This window comes from Equus caballus, chromosome 18 (genome assembly GCF_041296265.1).
Source record: "Equus caballus isolate H_3958 breed thoroughbred chromosome 18, TB-T2T, whole genome shotgun sequence".
NCBI classification, from domain to species: domain Eukaryota; kingdom Metazoa; phylum Chordata; class Mammalia; order Perissodactyla; family Equidae; genus Equus; species Equus caballus.
Window position 1 is genome coordinate 64,877,894 of NC_091701.1, and position 18,263 is coordinate 64,896,156.

Sequence of the window (18,263 nt, forward strand, 5' to 3'; positions counted from 1 at the left end):
TTAACACGCATCCACGGAGTGCCAACTATTGTTTAGGGAAAAACTGCTTACCCATGCAAATACTCACTTTTTTAGAATTTAAAAATGTTTTCCTTAACTGGGCTATTTTGCCCTTTTCTGCTGAACACACTTATATCCAGGTCCATTGGCTAAGACATGTATATAAACAACAAAATTTCATAGCTTTCAAATTATGACCAAAAGCCTTTGAGGGTTTGCTTAGACAGCAAATCAGAAATGTTTGTAAAGAGTTTATCAGAATGAAGGAAACCAAACGTTAAAGAAGGTTTTCAAAAATAGCAATTCATGATAGAATTATGAGCAGAAAGATAGGAGCTGAGGAACACAAAACACACAGCATTTATATTATAACTGTTGATATTTATAATATTTACATGTGCAAAGATTGGAAGTAAAATAAAATGCTAACTGTAGTTAGTTGAAAAACAATTTTAATTTTCCTTGTGTACACTTAAACTTCCTTTTACTCTCTATGATGGTCTGTATTTCTGTTCCTCTTAGAATTCCCTCCCTTCTAATGACTCTGCTCCTGCGTCAACCTGGCTTGAAAGTTAAGGACTTAAAAATGAGCTGCTGGTGTCTGTTCTCTTTTAAAGATGTGATTATTGTGAGTACAGTCTCAAAAAAATGGCTTCTTATTCTCTTACTGTGTGATACAAAGACATACAGCATTTTCCTCCTTTAGACCCAAACAATGCCATATTATGGGCAACATTTTGAAATACGGAGTCAAATCCTATTATAAATGAAATATTTAATATCCAAACCAAACAAATACTTAATAGAACACGTGAAATTGATTCAGTACAGAGACAAAGCCTATTGTGAGTATTTCACAAAATTATTCAAATAATATAGTCAACATAGATAATCCACCCTATATAACTTAAACCAAATACTTCTGCTTTGGAAAACCTGATAGCTAGTTTAGCTGTCCATACCGTTGTAACTAACTGGACCCTTGCCGAATCATTTCACTTCATGCTGTGTAAACGTGACCTACTATCTACAATGCTAGCCTATTGCTATTGCTTTAGTTTCTTCCATTTCTTCCTCCAGGTTCTGTGCAACTTAATGCAGACATGCTATCTGACATATGTTTTCTATCAATGTCTAGTAGTAAAAAGGGCTCATAGTTTTCTAGTGATACATATTGTTTTCTTCTAAATGTATTCATTAATATGTGTAAGTACATTAGTACAAATAAAATCAACTTATAAACGAAAACCAAAACATGTACTTGGTTTGTTTAAATGAAACTCTAAAAATATTTAGGTATTTCTCAAATGTTAACCTGCAACCAATTTCACCTACTCTAAATTTTTAAATGTGCTATTTTACGCAAAATATTAAACAATTGTTTTATAGGCTTAGAGAATGTTTTACAAAAAACTCTCCTGCTTTCTTTGAATGTCATAATATCCCTTTCTATCCTAGCATAACCACAGAATAGAAAATGTGGTTTGTGGGTCTGGATTGTTTCCATTTCATATTCTCTACATATAATTATTTTAGGACAGTATTTCACTATGCAATTTTGACAAGCAGAGTTGTAGAGGCAGTTAGTGTAAGTATGTCAACAGAACCGTTACGCTGCATGCATAATATAACTATGCCTTTCAGTTCTTGTTTGGAACAATTACAAGCAGATAGTATCTAGTCAGTACACATAATTCAGTGTGAATTTTGAAACATGACCTGAAAGTGAATCGGGACTATGCCACCTACTGACAGTATGACTTTGGGCAAGTTATTTAAAAACTCTAATCCTCAGTTTCCTCATCTGTAACATAGGAATAACAATAGTACTTCATAGGTTTGGCTGGAAGCTTAAACGAGATCAGTAATATCTAGTGCTCAGCATAGTATCCAACCCTTGGTAAACACTCAATGTTAAGTTAGCTATTATTTTTTTAGCATAGTTATCATATGGCTGGTTGTAATCAAGTTCTCTAATGGTTTTCTCACATAAATAATAAAATAGCATCAAGGTTCACATCAGTAACATAAAACTGCCCACGTTTTAAGTAATGCAAAGAAACAGTAAATTGTCATGTTTTTCTTACAGAACACAATAATTTAGCATTAGAAAGACAATTTCCATATGATGAAGACCAATAACTTGAGCAATCTAAATTATCTTCTCAAAGAATTTCATCCTCCCCAGAGTTGTCTCCTTCCACCTTCATTGTCAGGCTGACGCCAAGAATTATGCTGCTTCTTATTCAAGGCTCTGCCACAGAATGGATAAAATACTTGTCTTTGTTTCCCATTTGGTTTTGACAGGAGGTGGAAATTTCCAAATTACTTTCCTCAATACTAGTCCTGAGCAAAACTAGTCATGGAAAGAGGAAGTACAAGCAATGTAAGAACAGCCTGTCTACGATGTACTGCTTTCTTATGCTCTTTTATCTAATTTAATTTCCAAATGCTCAGCTCTTTTCCCAAGAAAACACTAGCCATGTGTCCAAGAGCAAAGTTCATGCCAATCTGAACACTGCCAAAAATAACAGGCAGAAAGTAATAAATCTATTAAAAGAAGCAGCAGTATGGCTATCTTTTATCTCCTAAATGGAAACTTGAGGTGATGGAATCACCTGGTTATGCGTGACACAAAGCAGACATAACCTCTATCAGCAGCTCTCTTTTGGAGGCTGCTGGTGATCCATATGGTCAGATTAGAAAAAGTATTAGAGTGTTTCAGCCCGGGTGCTCAATGAAGTTCCCTCTGGAGGGGAAATGTTTGCTCTTGCTCCGTCATGCTCCCTCCTCCCCTGCCCCTGCCTTTCAGGGCTGCTCATGTAATGTGAGTCCAGGCTGTGTAAGGAACAGACATGCTCATTTTGTGTGGCCAACTGGTTTTCTCCCATGTGTGAACCCTCTCAGTGGAAGTGCTCTCCCTGGTCTCCTGAGAGGCAGGAAACTGAGAGAAGAAATGTCAGCCTGTCTGAATGCCTGTGATTCTCACCCTCCAAAAAACCCCTTTTAGAGGCCAATTCATAATAACAGTAGTCACCATTTATTGAGCCATTAGAATATCCCAGGCACAGAGATAAGGACTTTACATTCATTATCTAATTTACACCCCCTTGAAGTATCATTATCCTTTTATAAAATTGAGGTCAGTTGCTCAAGGTCACAATCTTAGGGGATCTGTTGAATTTGAGTGTTGAAGTTTTTAAGAAAGTAATAAGGCTTTATCTCTTTTAATATTCATTTAGTCACTTATAAGTATTGATGCATAAGTAACATATTGTACATTGTTTCTGGATACTGGGGAAACAGTTGTGAATAATACAGAGCGAGACCCTGATCCCATGTCACTCATGTGACAGGGAAGGGTAAATAGACACATAAATTACATAATGTAGTTCTAGATAGTGTTATATGCTTTTTAGAAGTTAAAATAGGACTGAAATGTAGATAAAAACTCTGGCCAGAATGAGGAGAATATTCAAGATAGAACTGAAACAGGAGAAGATGGGGAGAAAAGCGTCCCAAGCACCCAGTATCCAAGTTTAAAAGGAAAAGTTTAAAGTTAAAGCTTAAAGTTTTTGAGGTGCAAGAAGGACGGTGTAACAGAGCATAAGGCAAGACTCCACATTGTTTTTTTTCCATCCTAAGATGAAGAAAATTAAATTTAAAGAGCATAATTTGCCAAATGACTTTTCGATTCTGAAGTTCATACTCTGGTGTGTTACATCTTCATGTTGCGTCAGCAAATGTTAGCAGCGTAATATCCAGTCATTCTTGGGTTTTGTTTTTCCTAACTTACTAAAAAGATGACACAGTTTAGAGGGTTTACTTTGACTTTCTCCTCATATATCATCATATCTGTGGGTACGGTCTAGGAAAATAAACTATGCTGCAAGAGTGGAAATCCAGATTGCAAAATATATTACGACTTTGGGGAGAAAAATGTTATATTTTTCATTTTCTCTATTTCAATTGACAAAGTTTGATCCATTCAAATTACGGTATAGTCTTTACACCAAGCAATGGATCGTTAGCTTTCTTGAAATGACTTGTCATTCTACTCCCATGAAAATTTAGCTATGCTTAAATAGCACTTATGTTTCAAGTTGCTCAGGCAAAATAGATGGAATACACTTAGATAGAAGTTGCATTTTTATCAAAAATATCAACAGAAATATGTGATCTTTAACATTCAGCTATAGCTTTAGATAATAAATTGACTGTTTAACATAAGTCCAAATTCTTTAATTCAGTTATTTACTTTATATTTCCATACCTGGGACTCCTCTCTAAAACCAATAATACCAATTACATTATAGTGGAACTGGTTGTTGTTAGAGTAAATCCATTACTTTTTGCATCACTCTGTCCTTATTCAAATATTATACTCTAATGTGGAAATGCAGTGCTTTTATTATGTAATCACAGTAGACGTATTTAAAGAGATTTCCAACCAAGACTTGCATTATTGAATAGGCATGCTTCTGGCTCTCACCACGTTCAGTTTGAGGAGGGTGGAGTTTTCAGCACATTGATTAAAATTCATCAATTTGGAAATACACTCAGTGAGTATGATCTAATAAAACATTACGTGAAAAACTATTGTTAATTAAACATTATCCAACGGAAAGCTGAAGGACATCTGGGATGCACGGTCCTGGGTGGGCGCTGAGAGAGATGTGATTTAGGGACCACTAGACGACTATTTCTGACCTCAGCCGTTGTCAAACCTCTGCCAGTGCAGATTTGCCAGGTTTTAAATAACTTCTCTAAGGGAAAGTTCTGATTTGCTGCAACAGGTGCATCGGGGTATGATTTTTAGAGGAAGACTCTTTGTTTTGTATGTTTCAATGCAGGCTTTAAATACTCAGCTTTGTTAAAAATCTGTTTGAAGATTGAATCATGAACAGTTTTCAGGAGAAAAATGATAGCTTAAAGAAGAAACCTATACTTGTTCTAACTCAAGAGATAGATGAAGAAACTGGAAATGAGATAAAAGTTCACAATTTTGACTGAATATATTCAGATATGAGCTAAGAAAAAAAGGTGAGCATTTGGGTCTCTTGTCCTGGAAAGTAGAAACATTAGCATTAAAGAATTATTTTGTTAAGTTGAAAAAGCTTTGGCCTACTAACCGGATAGATTATTTTTGCTGAATTTTATTTAGGATCTTATCTACCTAGAAATGATATCATTGTCTGCATAGTTGCAAATATGCAGCTTAGCTCTAAAATCATTTGGAATCAGTGTCAGAAATGTCAGGAGAATTGAGATGTTTACAAAAAAAAAGAACCTTTTTTCCCCATACAAGTCAGATGTTATATGCACTCTTTTATGGGCAAGAAGATGGAGCCCTTTGTCTGGGTTGAAAGTAAGAACAAGATTTGCTATGCTCTCAGATTCTAAACAGTAATTAAAATATAATTTATAACTAATTCCAGTAAAGTTTATTTATTTTTTTTATCTAAAGGGTTCTGCTTTGTTTTTCCAAGGATCATTATGAGTAAGAGTCATTGCCTCTCAGGGCTTGGCAAATTGCAATGTTCTGTCTCTCTCTCTTCCCCTCCCTTTCTCTTCCCTTTCTTTTTATCTCCCGCTCTGACTTTCCTTTAATTGGCTCTAATATAAAACTGAAGTATATCTGGTAAATAGTGTTTCATGTTCTCTGTTTCTAATTTAAAGCATGGATGAGTAGTAAACTTTTCTTTTCTCTCTCTAAGTAAAACATAACAAACAGTACCCTAAATCAACTTTTTGTATGGCTCTTGGTTTTTATTAGGATGGATCAGTGACTCTCAATTAACAAATAGGAAAAAAAGGTGCCCCTACCAGAGACCAAGCAAGAATGACTGCAGTATGAGGAACTGGGCTAAGAAGCAGAAAGGAGATATTGACAGATTTTTTATACACAATGATTTTATGTGAAACCTCAGCTCCTTTAGGAATTGTGTCCAGGTTAGTTGGAAGAAGGCTAAAATTTCTATTGCTCCTGACTATATTAACGTGCTTCATTAACCATTCACTTCCACCGTGTCTGAGGTGGCCTTGGTCTTCCTTCAACCTCGTTGCAGAGTATCCTATGTTGTTTTACACAGATGCTTCTACTGACTAGAATTTTAAGGAGTCTTAGTCTAACGCCTTTCTTTGTTGATGGAGACAACAAAGGCCAGACAACTCAAGGGACTTGTCCAAGGTCCCAGATAAGGCATGGGAAAGTCAGTCCCATGGGAAACAAGCTTCCAAGTCAGTTCACATCTTCAGTCCTCAAAAGTGTGTTAAGTGCCTACCATGTGCAAGGTCCTGTACTAAGCCCTGGACTGTGTAAAAGAACAAAGCAGAGACGATTCCTGCTCTCATGGAGCTCGCTTTGTGACATTCTTTTCATTACTTACCATTTTAGCGGATAGCTGTTTTTGGTAGGTGGTGGTTTTTCCTATTTTAGGAGATGGTTCTGGGGAGTGTACATTAGAGGATTTTACAATCAAAGACCACAAATTCTTGAACATGTTTTCAAGTACTGAGTTAGCTATGTGGTATCTTGTGGGCATAAAAAAGTTTTATTATTTTTGACTAATTTACTTAACCGCTAGTTCTTATGACATAATTATACTACTAATTTGGTATATATAAAATCTTTCATTCATTGTTTACTTATTTTTCTACATGAACATTGGAACCATTTCTTTATAAATATGGTGCATATAAAACTAGAAATTGTGTCTTTAATTTTTTTCTTAAAGGCACCACTGGTATAATATGCCTAGCAGGGCTAAATATTTATATAAAAATCTTTTAATGGACTAATAAGAAAGAGTGATAACTATGCCAATAATAGACAGTGTTTTCCAAACTAGACACTTCGCTTAACACTGCAGATATATTCTCAGCCCTTATACCAAATCTATGCTATAGATACTAACAGTGTCTGCATTTTAAAGATGTGAAATGGAGGATTAGAGAAACAAAAGAACTTTCTCCAAGCTACACAGCAAGCAGGTGATAAAGGTGCGATCTGGGACCAGATGTGCTTATATACAGCAAATATTCTTAACCACTCTCCTGTAATTAAGGATGTCTAGACATATGAAAAGTATTTAGAATGCTATACCTGGATCTTACTTGAAGAGGCTTTCTTATGTTTTACCTAAAGCCTGAGAATGTATAATAAATAAAAATTCATTTGTAGCTTTGCTTCTGTCTGTTCAAATTCTCCATTTTTAAAAGACAAAGTCAAATAAAATTACTAAGCCAAACAGAAAGAACACAGATCAGGATGAACCCTGGATAACTTAGTTACCTACTTAGAACATAAGTAAAATTGGGTGTTGGACTAGGTAATCTCTTCATTTCTTTCCTTTGTTTTTTTTTTTACTGAGGAAGATTAGCCCTGAGCTAACATCTCTGCTAATCTTCCTCCACTTTATATGTGGGTCACCGCCACAGCATGGCTGACAATTGGTATAGGTCCATGCCTGGGATCCGAACCTGTGAACTGGGGCTGCTGAAGCAAAGCATGCTGAACTTAACCACTATGCCATGGGACTGGCCCCTCTCTTCATTTCTCATGGTTTACAATTTCTACCTGTTGAAATTCTACCCATCATTTAACACTTGTTTCAATGAGATTATCACCTCAGGAATTTTCCCATAGCTCTATGTAGTGCCACAATAACTTGTTTTTTACTTTGTATTTCTATTCTACAGAGGTAATGTTAGATGACTACATAAGTGTATTCTATATGCCTTCATGATTGGTATAGTCTAATGACAAAATTAGTGCCTCTTATCATTTATTGAGAGATTGCTGCATGCCAGGTCCTATATGATGCTTCTTTGCTCAGTATTTTAAACAATATTATGATTCATTATAAAGAAACTGAAGCTCACTGAAAAGCAGAATCAGCCTAAGTCCATATTATTAGTAAGTGGTGATGGCAAGATTTGACTATATCCCATGTTTTTAATTACTGTATTACATTATCCAATAAAATTAACTTATGCTTGAAATCAAGTGCTCATCTGTCATGCTAATTCACCATTAAAGATTTTTTTTTTCAATTTACTGTAGAGAATGAACAGTTCACTGTACTTTCAGTATAAACTTTAAGTATAAGCAATGTAATTAGTTGAAAACTTTATTTTTTCTTTTATATACAGGCCAAACCAAATTCCATATATTAGCAAGTCACTAATTTGCTTTAACAAAACTTTGCCTATGTAGTGTGCTATACATCTTTTTAAAAGATAAAGAAATTTTAGCAAATAACAAATACATGTGTTTAATGCATACAGTTCTCTTGATTAAAAAAAAACTGCCTCTATTTCTAGAGAAAAAAAGGCCTATTTGTTCGTCAAACGTGAGAACAATGTTTGGAGCAACATGAAATTTCTAATCTCTCTTTTAAAATGAGAAATGAATCTACAGATCATATCTTTAAAGCTAAAGTACTTAGCATATATGTATACAATTTCAGTTTTGTAAAAAGTGTTTTTCCATAGAAACAATAAATTAATTCTGCAGTTTTAAATCTTAAGCCTTCAATTAAAAATTAAAATTACTTGTGAGTATTGGTTGAATAGTATTTGCTGTTTTAAATAAAAATATATAAATACAGATATAAAAATATTGAACCAGATTTTCTTTCAATTCCTAATCAATAATAAATACAGCTTATCTGTGTAGATTGCTTTTATCTTGCAAAATACTTTCACAATGCTCACTTCCCTGATATTGAAATTATGTACTTTGAATAAAAACATTAACTCCTTGGTTCTAATCCTATTTACTGAATGGCTGGTCATTCATAGGCTTAGAAGTAGCATTAAAGATCATTCCTTTCAGCTGTAAATCCAGTATAGTAATCACCCATTTCAAAATTCCTGACAGGTTGACATCTAATTTCTGTCGGAAAATCTTGACTGACAGGAAGGTCAATTGGTCACTTGGTGGTTCATTCTACGTTTTTAGCTGGTAGAGTTTTTAATTTTTTTTAAGTGAGACAAATATTTTCTTTATGTTATTATACAAACTCTATTCCCAATTATAGTCAGGTGAATTCTTGAAGTCATCTATTGTGCCCCCTATATTTTATCTTTTTCTGGCTTAACATTCTTGGTACCTCAACTCCCTGATCAGTAGACATTAGTCTCTTCAATTTCTTCACTGTCCTGATAGGCCAATTCTTATGACTTCCTCTTTTCCTCTTACAACGTCAGTCCAGAGTAGACAGAATAAATGGCTGGACTGATTAGAGATTTGGAATTGATACTTCACATTTATTGGTGTAGTCTGGCTTCCAGCATTGTTTTCACTTGACAGTCCGCTACTGCCTCGTTAGTTCACAGCAAGCATTTGTTCAATCAAATCCTGGGCTCTTTCATGAAGGAGTTGTGTTAATTTTGCATTTGACTTTATGGAATTAGTGTAGGGCTTTATTTATTTATATCCTTGCTAAATTCAAACTTGTTTGGGGCTATAGGGCTTAGAATTCTAGGAGACAGTTGTTCTCTCTTTTTTTATTTTTTTATTTATTTTTATTAATTAACTAATTAATTTTTTGAGGGAGATTAGCCCTGAGCTAACATCCACTACCAATCCTCCTCTTTTTGCTGAGGAAGACAGGCCCTGAGCTAACATCTGTGCCCATCTTCCTCTATCTTATATGTGGGACACCTGCCACAGCATGGCTTGCCAAGTGGTGCCATGTCCGCACCCGGGATCAGAACCAGTGAACCCCAGGCCACCAAAGTGGAACATGCGCACTTAACCACTGCACCACCGGGCCGGCCCCCAGTTGTTCTCTCTTTGACTGCTGATTTTGCATGCAACATAACTGCTGCACTTCTTAATTTCATGTCCTTCAGAAATTTAATATGTTTGAATACTTTGACTTATTACATACAAAATAAAAAGAGGTCATTTAATCTGAAGGGTCTCAGCTGTATTAGTTTTAAATTTGCAGAGATGATGGTCTCCTAAATGGTAATTAAAAATTTACTCCAAGTCCACTACAACTAGTTGCAGTTTTACAACTACTACAATAAGGAATTTAGGAAGGTTTCACTGAGGAAATGATGCTCAAGTTGAGATCTGAAAGATGAATACATTTAACTATGCTAGAGGAGAAGGGGAGAGAAGAGGCAGACTATTCAATTACAGGACATGCTAATGGTTTTGACTTTCTATAAATTACAATAGGAAGTCAAATTTTTAAAGCAAAGGATGACAAAATCAGATCTATATTTGATTTAAATCTGAAAATATTCTGGCTGCATTGTTTAGAATTGAATGAGGGTGGTGAAAGTGGTTTTACTGAGGCTAGGTAAGACAAGGTTGGTGGTGGCGACAGCAGAGATGAAACAAATTGGATAGACTAGAGGGCTGTTAGGAGGTTAAATCCACAGAGTATGAGGAAAGAGTGATAGGGAAGAAAACTGAGAAGGTGTCACAGACTGCTCCTAAATTTCTGGCTAATGCAACTAGATTGCTGGTAAGTGGTATTTGTAAAGATGGGTCTGGAAGAAATACTGCTTTGGGTTAGGAGGAGGTAGACACTGTGAATTTGTTTTGAACATGTTTGAGATGCTTTTGAGATGATGTATTTCAAGAGCCGTAAAAAGATGTATATCCTTTGACCAAACAATCCCAAGTCTCTGGGAATGTAGCTAAAAAAATAGTGCAAAATATGGGAAAAGTTATGCCTCAAAATGTCCATTGCAGTGTTTTTTATTAATGGGAAAAATTGGAAGAAACGTTAATGTTCAAAAATGGAGGAATGCGCCCGGCCCCGTGGCCAAGTGGTTAAGTTCGGGCGCTCCGCTGTGGCGGCCCAGGGTTTCACTGGTTCAGATCCTGGGCGCAGACATGGCACTACTCATCAGGCCATGCTGAGGCGGCATCCCACATGCCACAACTGGAAGGACCCACAACTAAAATATACAATTTTGTACTGGGAGAATTTGGGGAGAAAAAGCAGAAAAACAAAAGAAGATTGGCAACAGTTGTTAGCTCAGGTGCAATCTTTAGGAAAAAAAAAAGAAGAATGATTTAATAAACTTTTGTCAACTTACTAAGTGGAATATTATTTAGCTAATTAAATGGTTGTTTTTAAAAACTCTTTAGTGACATGGAAAAATTATATAGTGCTAAATTATAAAAACAGTTAAAATAATTGTTACATTGCAATTAAAACTGTAAAAACAAATGAAAATGAAATGAAACTGGAAAAATACAAAAAGTGATCAATAGGATGTTAGAATTATGTGCATAGTTTTCTTTTCTTTATTTAAAAATTAGTTACATGCTTAAATTGTTTTTTATTTTTTTTAAATGTGGCAAATTTAAGTGCAAGTCTCGTTTCTCAACATTATAGCTTGTTTGTTTTTAATTAAGGACTGAATTCTTTTTCCTGAAGTTAGAAATATTTAAAACACAACTTTTTCCCAAGAAGATTTATAAGACAATCTTAAATAACTCTTACGATTTCTATTTTATGCCTTTATGGTAAAGGCTGGTCTATTTTATACGCAGTCATAGTCATAAAAGTCTTCATGTTAAAAAAAGAATTTTGGCTAATATTAGTTACACTTAAATTAACTCTCTCTTTGTGTTTGTTTATAGATGTGGTAGATACGTAATTTTTGTGAACTGAAAGTCTGAGTTCTAGAGTATTGCATAAATTTTAAGGCAACTCGTTGCATCATTTAGTTCCAAGAACCAAAGAGAGTCATATTTTCAAATTTAGATACTTTGTATTTTTAAATTGTACAGATTTTGTTTCCAGGAATGAAGAAAAAAAATGAACTATTTCTTTCTTAAACTGTTTGTTCCTTTTATTATACTAAATGAGAGTTTGAAATTTTAATTTCATTTTGTGTTTTTAAATTAACTAAATTAAATATTAACCTAGTTTTGTTGCTATATTTTACCAATGTTTGTTAGCATCAGCAATACTGTTTCACTTTGTTAATTAGCATAAATAATATATCACTGCCGACTTGAGGACTTTATTTAAAAATTGTCACTTTGGAAAATGGTTTATTTTCCATTTTTCAGAGCTATTTTTAAGCTATTAGACAATCATAATAAAGTTTTTGCTACTCCAAAGATAGTATTAATTTCAAAAATCTTGCATAAACTAGGAGCATATTCAAGAGTACAGATGGAGCTTTAATAAGCTATATATAAGTAACTGATGTGATGTAACTAATTGTAAAGGCAGTGACTGAGAACTGGCAGTTTGTTTTGAGCAAGAACATTTTGGTGACTTGTTGCAAAATATAGCATGGTAAATTTAAGTCTTTCAGAAATGTTTTCCATATTTTAGGATAAAAATTATTTTCAACTTCTTTTGATATACATTTTGCACAATTTACTAAAGAAAATGTCCAATTTTAAAAATGTACACACGTTTAATTAGCTTTATTCAGAGTAGAGTTTTTAAAATCAGTTTCTAATGGTGCCTAGATAATGTCATAAATCGAAAGCCCCATTAAAAAGTTTTCATGTGGATTCCTCAAAGTAATTGATATTGAAGATTCTTAAGAAGGTACAAGTTTCCAAAAATGTTAATTCTGGTACAATCTCTAGATCCCATGATTTTGAACCCAGGAGAGGTAACAGTTGGTTGGTTCATATATTATTTGATGTACTCTGAATATTTGATGGACTATGAGCTTAAAGTTGGTGCTCCAGTTACAGAAGTACTTAACATCCAGCTGTCTGATAATTTCTCGATTTGGATTATTTTCACGTGCTACTACTCTAGCTGGTTCTGAAGCTGTTGATGTTTCAAGATGACTGTTAAAGAAGAATAAGAAGGCAAAGGACGAGGGGAAGAGGAAGAGAAGAAGGAAGGGAAGAGGAGGGGACGGCTAAGATAATGAATATGGTGATGAAGCTGCAGTGAAATACAGCTACTCACTCTTCACACAGCACTCTATGTGATTGTGATCAAAATTATGAAAACCATGTTAATGCATAAAATAATGTATACATGTTTTGGAATTTACTTTCCTATAATTTAAAAAATCACTTGTTGATTGATTGAATCAAGAAATTGCAGCTGACTCTCCCTCCCCCAAAAAAGGAGTAAATCTCAAGTAAAGTTCAAAGTATAATTTAACCATTTTAACAATGATCCCCTCAAACCAGGAAAAATAACCTAATCATAATATATTGGGATTCTTATTTTTAATAATATATATTAAATGTCATTGTTATTATTCACACAAAATACGGGTTCCTATAATGCACCATGTATACTGATACTAAAATTGACCAAGAGGTTGAAAATTCAATTAAGAAGGACTGTAATATTTGACAGTTTCCAAAGCAAATATGGATAGGTTTACATATTGATTTTGGCTCCTTTCTTACTATATGACTTCCTTATTATATGTCTACTAATTTTTTAAAGTCGGACTTCAGATATTTCATCAACCTCCTCGCTCTATATTTCTACAAAGTCAAGATAAGTTCAACATATCTCAAACATTCAATTTATTTTAAATATTATAAATCATCATCAATATTTTGTATATTTTATCAGCACGTGAGACGAACATGCACACGACACTACATTCACCAAAGACAACCGGTAAATTTAAAAAATATTTTACATGTACTTACTTGAAATAAAAGAATATGCCAAGCGAGATAAGCAGTGATGCAATAGACAGTCCATGTCCAATTATAGTCAGGTAAAACAAATTCAGGGCAGTCTATAATTTATATGAATAAAAAAATGAAGGCTTATATCAATACTAATAATACTTACAATACTTATAATCACTACATGTGTATAAACTCAAATTCAATACAATATATTTTAAAAAACGTGATCTGATGGCATTACCATTTAGCTTATAAACCAAGAAATACTTGAATACGTCTGATATGAAGAATATCTATGCAAATTTATTGAGTAACCTTAAAATTTATAAATCACAAGCCCTTTCTGTTTAAGAAATTAGAAAGTTATTAAATATATGAAGGAATAATTTTATTGATCTAGCTTGTGCAATATATGAAACCATTTTATATTTTGGAGGATATTGACAATTCTCACTGTATCACTTTGTGCACCTTAAATCAAAGACAATTTGATGATTTTTGTTCGTTTGTTTGCTTAGGCTTAAATGCCAGATAAGGCTTTCTTTCCCAAATGGGTTTTTCTTTTTCCTGTGACAAATTTGAGGCTCCAAGACAAATCTGAACATAGTAACTTATAGGAACTCTGATCTGTACAGATACAAACTAAATTTCTCCTTGTTTGACTTTTTCTCTTCGATTTTTATTTGCCTGTATTCCACTTATTTGCAACTTACCATTTTATTGTATATGTTTATAATTCTCTTCAAACCCTTCTCTGAATATGCAAAGAATACATGATTTATAAGTACAATGATAGCTGACAGTTATCAAGTGCTTACTACATGCTTGTTAGTTTTCTAAGTATTTTGTTTATATTAAGTCAAACCTTATTAAAAAAAAAAACCCTGAAGGTGGGTTTATTGTTATCCTCATTTTATACCTGAGGGGACCGAGGCAGAGAGAGGTCATGGCTTACCAAAGTCACAGAGCTGGTAAAGGGCAGAAAGTCAGAGATCAGGATTCAGATTTAATCACTGTGAGAAATTGCCTTTGTCTACACTCCAGTGAAAATATATACAGGCACTTTCTATCAAAGCTTTATCATTGTGACACACCGTGACTAACCTTGACTTTAACATATGGAGTTAAAAGTGGGCCTGTGAGTGAGGGACTGACAGCCAGTCAGATGGGAAGCCTTCTGCTAAGGGGCAGATGACCTGTAAACCCTGCTGGGCTCATCCTGTTTACTGGAGCACAATTCCCCCACGTAATTCTAGAAATTCCACCACAAATGAAAATTTTCCCTTTTCTTACACTTTTAAGGTATGTTTTCCTTGGAAAATTTGAAGCCCCAATCCTGAGCCATTGACTTGTAAATACGTTGTTACCTAGCAGGATGGCTTCCTCAGTGAATGGCAGAATCAATGATAATTATTGCCATAAAGATATTTTTCTTCATTGCTTTCTTAAGGCGTATTAGGAAAACACTGTACAATGGAATGGAGCACTAACTGAATTTCTCCAGTGCTGTATCAGTAACTAACTTTTTAAAGAGAGAGTGTAAATGAAATTTCAATTTATAATTATTACATACCTTCACTTTCTCGTGTGTGTTAACATTACATTGGGTATAATTTGTCCACGTTCTATTGCTTTCTGGATGTCTAAACCAGTTTCCATCTTGGTCACAGATCTTTGTAACTTTTTCTTTAATATTAAAAAAGAAAAAGGTAATTAGTTAACCTAGGGTTTGCTAGTTAGATGTCAAAGATATTTGAAAATAAATTCTGCTTTTACCTGAAGGATCAAAATCCTGAAAGTAATCAGGGCAGTGCTGCATTGATTCGGTTCCTGCAGCAACATCATTCCAGCACAGCCATCCATCCCAGGTTCTGTTGCAGTAAATGCCTTAAGGAGAAAGTACAGATTAGGGTTCGCTAACCGCTTCTACTTAGACGTGAAGCCACAGAGTCTTAATAGTGGGTTCACACTGACATGGAATAAAGACTGTCTATTGAAAATGAAGACATCATATAAAATCTATAGCAACAACTTAGATTTTTCACCAAGTAATCATTAGAATAACTAATTGCTAAATTAAATGTAGAAATAGCTGAAAAAAATATAAAAAGTTTCGCTTTAATTCTAGTTCTCAAAGATAGCTACTTATTCAATAAATCAGTGGTCTTTGCCGGTTGTCCTTAACCTGAAAGTAGTGGTTAATTAGCATTCCTATGCTTGAAAATAAAAAAATATCGGAAATCAGAAACATATTTTATTTTAGAAACTGCGTTCTTAGGCCAAGGTGTTAGTATATTCTGAACCGAAGAAGTGAATGTTCCAATGTTTCCTATTTCATCATATTAACCCTGACACATAGTTATTTAGGCCCCTCCACCAAATTCTAGCACTCACTTTCCTTCCTTTTCTTTTCAAATGGAATAGAGTGTTTATTTATTTATTTTAAATGTTTTGGTGCAGAAGATTGACCCTGAGCTAACATCTGTGCCAATCTTCCTCTATTTTGCATGTGGGTCGGCACCATGGCAAGGCTTGATGAGTGATGTGTAGGTGTGCACCTGGGATCTAAACCCATGAACACCGGGCTGCCAGTGGAGCGAGGGAACTTAACCACTATGCCACCGGGCTAGCCCCAGTGAGTGTTTAATAAAAAACTTCTTACATGAAAAAATATAAAATTGTTTAAAGGCATAGAGAAATAAAATGATCATTGTTCCAAAGATCTAACAGTCTAGAATCAAAGAAAGTAATTTTCCACCTTGTCAGGTAAGCACACATTGATAGAAACCTGAACGCTACACGGGATGTTTATTTTTTTAACAGATTTTTACAGCACTCTCAGAATCAATCTAGCCTTCATGGAAGTAAGAAAGATTCTCTTGACCTGAAAGTCTAAATAATTCTCAATTTTTAAAAAAACCTCAGATAACCTCAGTTTTCTCTCTTGTGATTTTCAAATACTTATTTAAATAGTTTGCATCCATCTATTACTAAATAAAATGTGTTTTGTGCCCTAGCAGAGAAAAATTTGCTGATATCACTTTAGAAAGCATCTCAAACGATTCCTTATCACTGCTCCAAAATATTCCATCTGGTTAACAACAACACTGGCAGCATGATAGACTGCAAGGTCCAGAATTTTTCAAACCGTGTTGTATGTCATTTGAGACATGAGAAAGTATTCCATTAAAAAATTTTGTGGTCAGGGGCTGGCTCGGTAGTGTAGCGGTTAAGTTGGCGCACCCTGCTTTGGTGGCCTGAGGTTTGCAGGCCAGGATCCCAGGCACAGACCTGGGCACCACTTATCAAGCCATGCTGTGGCAGGTGTTCCACATATAAAATAGAAGAAGATGTTAGCTCAGGGCCAATCTTCGTGACCGAAAATAGGAAGACTGGTGGCAGATGTTAGCTCAGAGCTAATCTTCCTCAAAAAAACACAAAAAGTTTGTGGTCAAATAAATTTGGGAAACACAAAGTTAAAATAAAGACAGTTCTTTATTGCAAGACATGCTAGAGTATTTAAAATTACAAAGAGCATTATGAAGCTCCAAGAGGAAGATTTACAATGCAGTGATCCTAAACTCATTTTATCACAAAATTGTTTTATTATGAAACTCTCATAGAGATATTCCTATTGTTCAACAATTAGATTTGAAGCCTGCTTTTACATATATCTAGATAATCTGGAAGGTGTTAATTCAATAGTTTTAAACTAATAACACTGAGATTTTAATGAAATAAAGTAAAAAGCCAGATCAGTTAACACAGAATTTGAATATAATTTGTAATTACTTGATAATTTGACCACTATTGACCTAATATTAGATAATTTGCCATTGTCTGGTGTATTTTAAAGATATTTTTTAACTGGCTGAGTATCTTATAATAAAAATGTTTGGACAGGTATGTCTAAATACTTCTCCAAAGATGAAGTAATTTTATTATTCAGTTAAATTAAGATTCTAAAAGTTGACCAATGTAGAAAAATCACCTTTTTCTCTTTCTCACAAGCAAGTTCATTTTAACAGTTAAAAATAGTAATAATAACCTACTTATAACATTAAATTTATATAAGAAACAGTATGTATTATACTATCAAATATTTTCCCCCAAATTTTAAGATCTTTGTTTCCAATGATAATTTATCACTTTAGAAATATCTAAAATCTTTTCATTTTGCTTGGTTTCACTGTGAGTTTTGCGTTTTATACCTTGAAGATGACCCTGTCTTTAGGGTTGGCAGGTAAAAGACAGAGCCTGTTTTTGGTTTTGGTTTTTGCTGAATCTGGCAACGCTACTTCAGCTACTTATATTTGCATCCTCAGAATTGAAGCAAATATCTGGCACTTAATAGGCCCTCAATACATGTGACAAAAATATCTAAAGAACACATTATGGAAACAGAAGCACTTAGATTTCATTAGCTTTGCTACCAAATGTCCTATGCAAAGTATGTGTTTGGCCAAAAAAAAAAAAAACTGTTTGTCATTCTGTTATGCAAGCTCCTATGAAGATTGTGAAAAAAGGAAACACAGATTCCATAAACTGAAAATCGACGGTCAGTGATTCAATTCAAGACATATACTTATTTGATATTTTAAATATCTTTATTTATCCCTAAAAATACCCCTGTTGCACATAGTTTATTTAC

The 18,263-nt window shown here is 34.1% G+C and overlaps 1 protein-coding gene across 3 annotated transcripts in view; it reads right to left on the reverse strand.

Annotated features, from left to right (window-relative positions):
* The window catches only part of CALCRL (calcitonin receptor like receptor), a 104,197-nt gene that overhangs the window by 19,545 nt on the left and 66,389 nt on the right, over window positions 1-18,263 (reverse strand). For all 3 annotated transcript variants that reach the window (XM_001501668.7, XM_023622173.2, XM_023622172.2), the window contains 3 exons: window positions 15,389-15,499; window positions 15,186-15,298; window positions 13,628-13,719 (listed from right to left, as the gene is read on the reverse strand). In XM_001501668.7, the coding sequence (XP_001501718.2) occupies window positions 13,628-13,719; window positions 15,186-15,298; window positions 15,389-15,499 (316 nt within the window). The remainder of the gene's footprint in view (window positions 1-13,627; window positions 13,720-15,185; window positions 15,299-15,388; window positions 15,500-18,263) is intronic.